Source organism: Dreissena polymorpha, chromosome 2 (genome assembly GCF_020536995.1).
Source record: "Dreissena polymorpha isolate Duluth1 chromosome 2, UMN_Dpol_1.0, whole genome shotgun sequence".
Taxonomy (NCBI): domain Eukaryota; kingdom Metazoa; phylum Mollusca; class Bivalvia; order Myida; family Dreissenidae; genus Dreissena; species Dreissena polymorpha.
The window spans coordinates 1,023,450-1,033,488 of NC_068356.1; the positions used below are offsets into that span (position 1 = coordinate 1,023,450).

A 10,039-nucleotide genomic window follows, 5' to 3' on the forward strand; every position below is an offset into this window, starting at 1 on the left:
CCTTTGACCTAGTGACCCAAAAATGGGTGTGGCATGTAGAACTCATCAAGGTGCATCTACATATGAAGTTTCAAAGTTGTATGTGGAAGCACTTTGAATTTAGAGCCAATGTAAAGGTATTAGCACGACGAAGACGGCGGACGTCAGACAGCAAGCTGGCTATGACAAAACCGCAGGCTTTCTCCGAAAACGCCGAGCTAAAAACGAGGTAAATTTTCGTCTCATTTTTCTTTGAAAAAGCCTAATCCGATATCTCGAGCTCTTGTTATCTCGATATTTTTTCTTGTTCCCGCCGACTTCGAGATAACGAGAGTAGACTGTATTAATTATTGTCCAATGTAAACAGTGATCAAAACAATATGTGATCCAATTCCTGTGAACGATGTTGGCCATCTTCATTTGAGCTCTATGGCTTTACCTCGCAAATATGGTATACACGGTCACATTGTTAAACCAATGACACTTTACCATGGGAGTTCAAGTAGTTCATGCTTTGTTCACTTTGCCTTGCCAGGACAGTCGATCTTACATATTGATTCAGAAGTGTTATTGCTTTCTGATTAATATTCACTGTTGTTTCTAATCATTCCCATTTCAATTTCTTTTTCACTTATCTTCGAATCTCTAAGATTTTATGAAATTTGTTCGTTCTTTTAGTAATTTTGATTTTTGCTTCACAAAAGCACCATTTGCAAACGAAACAACAATAAATAAAAAACACATTTTTAAAATATTTATTTTAATTGGAAGATTGGGAAACGACAGCCAATGACATCGCTTGTTACAAAAATGCTAAGACAGAATCTACTAGTTTAATATGTGCAGAGGTTTAGGAGGCCGCTGATATTTCGGGCCACTAATGAAATACGTCCGCAGGATCGGTCGTACCCTCTCCCCATTTTTAAAAAGAATTTACGCAAATCTCAAAATAACCCTGGGACAACCCGATCCCCTGAAATTCGTGAAAAAATCACACCCCTGCTTGGAAGAAGCAAGCAAAACTTCACCAGGCCAAGAAATATTTGCGCGCCTGGCTAAAGAATTCAGATCAAGTTTATATTTGTAGATGACTGACTAGCCAGTAATTTGGACATTGTGCTATTAAGAGTTTTCAAGATATGCAGGCCAGTAAGGGTTTTGAGACTTTAGCAGACACTGTTTATTTTTGTTAGATGCCCAAAACATCTAAGAGCAACCAACTTCTGCCAGCACTATACCTGATCAGTAGATAGTTTTCTGGTGGCCAGTCCAGCGCTGTGTTGTGCTGCACCATTAGACTTGAGCAGTGACTGCAGCTGCTCTAGTAGAGCCTGGTTCTCCGTGCTCGTGTAGCTCGCTAGGTTGTGTGCATAGCTGGTGTACAGGCTGGACATCAGATCGGCATCGTTCATCTTCAGAGGGGCCAGAACCTCTGAGCTAGAAGCTGGCTGGGGACTGAAACACACACATATATAATACAGCTTTATGCAACGCAGCTCATCTGTACTTAAAGAGGTTTTTTCAAATGATTTTGGGAATATGAGCTATACTCATGAAATCCGGATAAGCTTAAATTTACTTTAAAATTGCACAAAATTTTATACTTTGCTTTATGAAATTTGAATTATTAGTGAGGAAACTAACATTAACCAGAAAATCCCAATTATGAACTTGTTAATTAAATTAAAATTACAACTTAAGAACGTTTTATTTCTTGGACTGACCATCTGTATTTCTAACACCTGAAAGTACAAACATCAATTTGGATATTTTTGAAGTGGCTTTGCAGGGAAAAAACACTGGGAATATGATACATAATCAGCTATAAAATAGGATGCTGTGCTGAATACATGCTGATGCCACCTGTCAAAGCATTTTCAGTATTGATCAAATGGTCCACTTGAAGAAGTAATAGAACAAAATGAGGTCAATAGCAGGGTAAAAATTTGGCCAGGTTATGTGTGTGTGCTCAGTATTGAATATAAGTTAGTATAACATTTTTTAGTAAGTAATATTGATTTTAAAATAAGTACTAGTTACAGCATTTTTACAATTAATCCTTTACCACTTAGATACATATTTTCACGCATTTGTAGTCCCTTAGAAAGTTAAATTTAATTAAAAACCTTTCTTACTTGATTAAAATTGTAAAGGCTTTATTTCCAACCCTTAGATACTGATGGGTAGCAAACAGCATAAAACCTGAACAGACTGAGAGTTATTTTAGGCTGTTCTGGTTTTATGCTGTTTGCACATAGCCATTTTCACTTTGCAGTCTCCGTTATGTAGTGATTATGGTGTCCGCCTAGTGATCGGAGGTCATGGGTTCGATCCCCAATGTGGGAGCTTTCTTTAGATTTCCCCCATAGACACCAAGTACTGGTTCTAGTCCCAGGAAACGGACTCGAGAGCGTTTCCAATAAGCCTTAGGCTTTCTATGCAATTGAGATTAAATAAATAGGTTAAAACTAACTCACAAAGAATAATTATTATTGTTATACAGGATTATCATTTAATACTGGAAAAAGACAAAAAAGGCATACATGCCAGACGTCCCGATCTTGGCGGGACAATCCTGCTTTTGGGGCGTTAGTCCCAGTGTCCCGATGAGACACAATTTGTCACGAAATTTTTAAAAAACAAAATACGTTCAATAGGTTCACAATAAAATTCGCTATTCAAGCGCTTTCTGGCTTAAATTACCACCGCTAATCCCTTTATTGCCCACTATTAACAAACCATATCAACTTGTTGAGTGATCCAGTGTTGATTTTGAAACCTTAGCAGCGATCATCTATCGGCGAATAATTGATTTGAAAATAATTGATTTGATAATTGAGATAATTACAACATTTTAAATACGCTAACCGGACTTTACACTCTCTATAACATATAAAAGAGATCTCTAATGATAGAAAACTAAGGGAAGTAACCAAAAGGTGTCACTGTGTGTAAGAATTTTTATCGAAATGCGTTTATTGATAATTTATTGGTTTAGTATCTCAGATTTTTTTTCATCGCAATTCAGGCGATCTATATTCAATTTTTCTAACCCAGAGCCGAGATTTCATCGCACTGGCAATCAGGCGTTGGGTTCATTTTGCAGACTGACTCAGGCTTAAACAATATTTGAATTTGTATAGTTTCATTTTCTTAATGAACAAATGAGACAGTGCTTGAAAAAAGCTGTGATATCTATTTTATTTGATGTCTAAAATTCCATATTTTAAATTGTTATTGATTGTTACTTTGAATGGTATGTCAGATCTTTGTTTATTTATGTTTAATTTAATATTATTGTAGTTTAAACTATTTACAATAAATCTACCACACATAAAAATAAACAACAATGACAGGCAGTGTTGTTGTTTTTGTTTGTACTGCACTTAATATTGAAGGAGTTTTGTAATATAAAGGCAATCCAATTAAGTTAAGTTGAATATGATTGAACTTTAAATCATCTATATGATTTAAGAAAATGATTTCTAGAGGCAAGTGAACATTCCTTAAGTGCAGCGAGACTACCATGTTGCAGGCTACTTTGGTAACCTATCCAGACGTTACACCTCTAGTCTTTACACCCTCTAAGCCTGGACTTACATGTAACACCTCTCAAGGTGTAGTCATTACACCTCCCAAGATATTGATTAGATTAGAAAGGTGTGATCACACCATTTAATATATAACTTATGAAACACTGGTTGGATTTGTCATGTAAGATGACACTGATGAGATAAATGCATGGTTGCTCAAATTATTTAATTAAGCACCCATCATCAAAAAGTGTGCCATTTACATTACAATATAAGTTATTTATTTGTAAGTGTGATCATACCCACTTACTTATTTCTATCATTCTTTGCTGCATGTTATAGATAAAATTAATTTAAGTAAATTGTTTTGGTAAAGTATATACTTTATTCGTTGATCAAAATGAAATACTCCATTAACAGAGAACTTAAAAAATGTGTTTTTTTTTCAATTATGCCAAGATATTAAAGGGACTGTCAACCACGACGACAAAGAAAAGAATTTGTAAAATACCTTATTTTTTTACAATTATTAGTTTATATCGATTAAAATATCACGACTGGTATATTACATTTCTTGAAAAAAATTGTTAAGTTTTCATAATTTCAGTATATTTGGTAATAAATTTTACTCATCGTCACATGGTAAACCCAGGAATGCAAATTGTACATGCATAGTGAATTGTATATATTTTATATATAAAATGATCAATCTACTTGCATTATTTATAGTGTGTATATTGTCATGTCACCTATTTTCTCTATGTGCTTTAGATTTCACATTGCTAAATTTTATTACCGAATATACTGAAAATATTAACTTTTTTCAAGTAATGTTATATACCAGTCGTGAAATTTTATTCAATATAAACTAATAATTGTAAAAAAAAAAGTATTTTAGAACTTTTCTTTTTTTCGTCATTCGTGGTTGACAGTCCCTTTAAAGTAACAATTACGCTCAAAAATACCGAATATTTCATTAAATAAAGCTAACCCATAAAAAAATCAATGTTCCTTTTAGCAGAATGCAAAATTTCAACGTTAGATGTTGTCTGGTAGGATTTAACGAGATACAAAATGCTTGTTTTTATTTTTTGTGGCCACAAATAATTTCATTTATATCTCCCGTGAAATATCCGAACATTTACGTGAAAACACGATCTGATTTGATACAGTAAGCGTCGGAAGCATGACATAGCTCTCATGAATAATCATTCTGTGAAATCAAAATGAATTCTGGGTAACTGGAACTTAGCGAATGCGAAAATCGCTTGTATAAATTATGCAAATGAACGCAACCCGAATGAATCCGATCCTGACTCGAAAGCGAAAGTAGATTACATCGTGGAAGGATTTTTAGATATTAAGATGCTTAAAACTTGCCGAATGCTTGTAATATAACGTTTTTACATCAATGTTACTTGTTTTTAGGGTCTTCCTATTGTAATTAACCATCGTTTGGTACTTCTTGTTGTCGAATGTTTTTATATAGCATAATACAGTAGCCGTATGTATTGGTGAGTGTGATAGTGACTTTAAATCGATGATAATAGCTTAGTTTGATCGAGAAGTTCTTAAAAGTAATCCTTTAATGGAGAATTTATTTTAATCTAATATATAAAATTACTGTAAAAATCATAATTATTAACAAATACAAGAATTTAATATATAATATTAAATGAACATGCAGCAAAGAAAGTAAACCCTATAATGAAACTGATCCAATTTGAATCAATTCACCAACATTCTTGTTTTTGAGGCATTTTTGACAGAGTAACAGCGTTTACTTAAAGTATGGTATTCTCTAAAATTGTTCTTGTATATGGGAACAATGAGTAAACACAATTTGCATTAAGTATTTCTTATTAACTTTGTTACCTTTGATGTTTTAATATTCTTTTGCATTGAAATAAAGATAAAATATTTTTTAGAATTCATAAAATCAAACAACAACATCTTCAAATGAAATTTAATGCTTATGGTGTGAACAAACTCCTTAAATTTTAGGTGTCAATATGACCCTTTAATAATTCCAGGCCTCTACACTAACTTTTTTTCAACTAACCCATTTGGGCTAGTAAATGCAGAACCTGCCAGATCTGACCAATCTTTCATGTGCACTGACCCAAGTATTATAATAACCTTTATAACATGGATTGCTATAATAAACTTTGGTTGCCGTCTTACAAATAATCGTAAGTGAATCTTAAATGTCGCTAAAAAAACATTTACAGTAGTCGTAAATTGTACAGGGTTAACTCTCTTAAAGTTTTATACTAAAAGTAGGGATCAACCTTAAATAATAGTTTTGCTAATTGAATTGCATAAAAAAGATTGTCAAAACACTTCTAATTGATCAAACACATTAAAGTTATTTAAAATTGATAAATGACAAATAATTTTGATGTAACTTTGTGTAAAAGGGGCCTTTTCACAGATTTTGGCATGTTTTAAAGTTTGTCACTGAATGCTTTATATTGATAAATGTTAACATTGGATATAAAAATCTCCAGTAAAAAATCAAGAATAAAATTTAAAAAAAGAAAAAAATGTAACCCTCAGCAGGGCTCAAACCACTGACCCCTGGAGTCCTGGATTAAAAAGTCTCCCATTTAGACCACTCGGACATCCTTCCGGATACAATGTCAGGTGTATTTTATACTTCATATAACCAATACTCATAGTTTCACAAAATATGACGACAACAACAGAACTCTCCAAATAATTAATTTGTTTCGCATTGCAACGCTTTATTATTTTCAGGTTTTTAAATCGTCAAAAGATGCATATTATGGCTATTTTAGAGCATGGTAAATGTTCAGTATTACTGTTTCCTCACATATATCATTACTAAAACGAAAATGTGCAAATCTGAAACATTTTTTTAATTTTGTCAATTTACCCAAACGTGAAAAGACCCCTTTAATGTCAAGTTTGATACAGTCACCTTCATCAATCCCAGAGGATCCTGGGCGATCACGGCTTTAATTTTAAAATGTATTTTTTGGAGAAAACACCTCACTTCTAGGAAACCAATCTAAAACCGTATCTAGGGGAATTCTGTTAGAAAATAGGCACTGACGTGTTTTCTTGATAAAAATACCTTCCAAATCTATTTCGAGATATGATCGGTTAAAAGCGTTTGTTGTCTCCGACTTCACTCTGGGATTTAATTGTCATCAGATGGTACTGTATTTAGATTTTTACATGTTTGAAAAGCTTATTTAAAATGCAGTTTATTGATATAGAACACATAATACCGCCTAGAATACACACAGCCGGTCGGGCATGATCATGGGACATTGGCTAGCCCGAACATACAGGCAGTGAATGTGGTTCGGACTTGCCTTAGTGTCAAGGCCGGTATTAACAAATTATTTGAAAAGATCAAAGAACACTGATTTTCACACCAAAAATGTGTTATCTTCTTTTTATAACTGCACATCTATTAGACAGACATACAAACAAACAACAAGCAAATTCATTTAATTGATATCCCCCACCAATATGCTTCTGGACACAAAAGTGTTATATTTGACACTCAAAAAAGCATTTTTTAAAGATACAAAGGACCATAACTCGGTTATTAACAGATGGTGTACCATGCCATTTGGCATGCATCATCCTCTTAACCATATAATTATATACTCATACCAAGTTTCAATGAAATCCACCAAGATATGGCTCCGGACACAAAAGTGCTGGACGGACGGAAAGATGGACGGACAACGCCGAAATAATATCCCTACACCTATGGCGGGTGATAATAACAAAACTTGGACAGACCCCCATTGGACAATAATTTGAAAGGTCTCCGATGATAATTGATAATTAACAGGTTATTTTAAAAGATCAAAATAATTTGAATAATTTTCAAACAGACAGACCGACAATGGGACACATGTAAGGAGATGGCCTGATGGGGCATATTATATATATTTTTTTTAATGTAGGTTCATAATAATTACTTTTTAAGTTCAAAAATCAAAATTGATTTTTTTTATCATTTAATATTTCTCTATTCAACTCATATGCATGACTCTCTGAAACACACATTAATATTGATTAAAGCAGGAACATCATTCATCAAGTGAAGTGTGCCCCATTATAGGTGTGATCACAACTTAGTAATCTAGTCAATTATGTTTATATCTTGGGAGACGAGGTGTTATGACTATGGTTGGGAGGTGTAATGACCACTGCCAGGGCTTTTTTTGGCCCGATTGTATAGCCGAAATTTGGCTATATTCCCAATCGCAAAATGTATACTTTTCCAACAAAATTTGCTAAAAAATTCCCAAATGGGAAAAAAACACTAATGACATCGGCTGTTTCGCATTTTAACGAAGCGTAGTCCGATTCGGTCTCGTACGGGTTTCAGACTATATCTCGATTTGGATAACGTCAGCATTATTCGTGTGCACGATATTCTCGGTGTTGTTAAGGCGCTTTATTCATTTTGCGATGAAATTAAAGCGTTTTGTGATTCGGCTGCATGGAAAAAAAAAGTCGAGCAATTTGAAATATAATGTTAAAAGATTCCTAAGCCTAACCCTGGCGGCAAAACGAAAACTGTTGATTTTGTTAAGCAAGAGTCATTGAAAAAAAAAAACATCGTCAAGAAGTACAAGTCTTCCCATTGAAACTGCTTGGCTTCCATTGTTATGATAGTAATTTAATAACAATTTACTCTTATGCATTCTCATCGTTGATTTCCGAAAGCAAAGTGCTGACTGATATTCAACAAGTTGAAAGCAGAAATTCTTAAGAAGAAGATAAAGCGCCTCCTAATAAAATGGTGCCTGATTTGACTGAAGACTTTGTGTGAGCTTATTATGTAGAAAACTGTTTATCATGGTGGTGTTTGTGATTAAAGATGCTAAACTCATTCATGTAGTTTTAAATCCCAATTTATTTTCCAAATTTCTTGAAAATGCCGATAAAATTCCCAATTTCAAAGCCATGGGCTATCTTCCCAAAAAGCTGAAAAAAAGCCCTGACTGCTTGGGAGGTGTAATGACCAGGGGTGTAACGTCTGGGAGGTGAAACAACTAGAAATCTTTGGTAAGAACGGACTGGTTTGTACAGATGTTAATATTGAGCAGTTGTTCGATGTGTTGGTTCACTTCTTGCATCATGTGAACTTTTCACTTCAGTTTTTCTACTTAATAAATCACATCCCTACATTTTGAACAAATGTTTTTAGAGCGTTTAAAGCTTGAAATCTGATTTCTATGTAATGTCACAACCGGTATTAACAACACTAGCTAAAGAAACTTTTGCGTACAGTTTATTTGGTATTGACAGACCTGTACACTGAAGCGAATCCCATATCGAAAGTCAACCAGAGTCGTAACATATTTATGTCACGCTATAAATCAAAGACAGTTCATTTACTTGGATACATTTCTACATATATTGGTAAATGAATATAAATTATTGCATCAGGTTATATTTTAAGGTTCAAATGTTTCAAATGCATCTTACAATAGATGAAAATAACTATCATCAGCATGAAATTCACAATTTTGACGCCATTGTCGCTTTGTCACATGACGAGTTTTCACTTGGATTAAAAGACTGATTTCAAAGTGAATCAGGTAATTTTAAATAATTATACTTTGAGTTTTTTATTTACACTACAATTTGTTTACAAAACAAGCAAGAATAATTTTAAGTACCGGGAAATGCCATTCTGAATTTGAAAACACTTGAGCAAATGGCGTTACTAAAAATAGAAATAACGTCATATGACCGTGAAATCTCGGGAGATTAGCATTTCAAGAATGTCTGTCGCATCGCTGTTTTTCTCGATATGTTAGAGCAGAAAAGATAAATTTTAAATGTTTAAGATAGTATTTTGTGAAAGAATATATCAGTTAAATGTGAAAAATATCAATCTTTCCAATCAAGTGGTTGATTTGGGCCAATAAGTAATTGAATAACTGCATTTAAAAGCTGTTTTGGACCGGTCTTTGTTAACTGTCAACTTTTCGGGAATTTCTGGTTGACTTTCCTAATGGGGTTGGTCCATAACTTTAATGTCGCGCCAGTCAAAAATCATAAAAAGCGACATTTAAAGTTATGGTAGCCAAAACTTTAACAACACTAGAATCAATCAAAAATGAAAATAAATTCTACAAGCATGCAGCAAATTGTTTTACAATTAATTTTAATGAAAGGAAAAATTGTATTCTAAAGTAACAAAAATTTCTAATTATTCTATGAGTGCTTCACAGCAAAAAATCGTTCGATATCATTCGTCGAAAAGGTGTTGTCAAGTTAATGTCGGTTTTTTGCTCTGAGATACAGCCGGAGTAACGTCATCACTTATTTTTGTCGAATGCAATAAGCGACAAACGTCGATTATAATGGCATTGCTTTTACTGAATGTTTTAGTTGGAAAGGTTACCATTATTGTGGTAATTATGTTTGCTGCTGTCCCCATCAACTTCTTTGTGATTTTTCGCGTATTTCTAGGAAATTACGCTAGATGGCGTTCCGTTTCCGGTTAATTATAGCCGGCGAGC

The 10,039-nt window shown here is 33.6% G+C and overlaps 1 protein-coding gene across 1 annotated transcript in view; it reads right to left on the reverse strand.

The window, feature by feature from the left end:
* LOC127865508 (uncharacterized) overlaps positions 1-10,025 on the reverse strand; it is an 80,231-nt gene extending 70,206 nt beyond the window's left edge. Inside the window, exons 1-2 of the mRNA XM_052405358.1 lie at positions 9,922-10,025; positions 1,218-1,434 (exon numbers count right to left, since the gene is read on the reverse strand). Coding sequence (XP_052261318.1) covers positions 1,218-1,391 — 174 coding nt within the window. The 5' untranslated portion in view covers positions 1,392-1,434; positions 9,922-10,025. The remainder of the gene's footprint in view (positions 1-1,217; positions 1,435-9,921) is intronic.
* Positions 10,026-10,039: the final 14 nt, after the last annotated feature.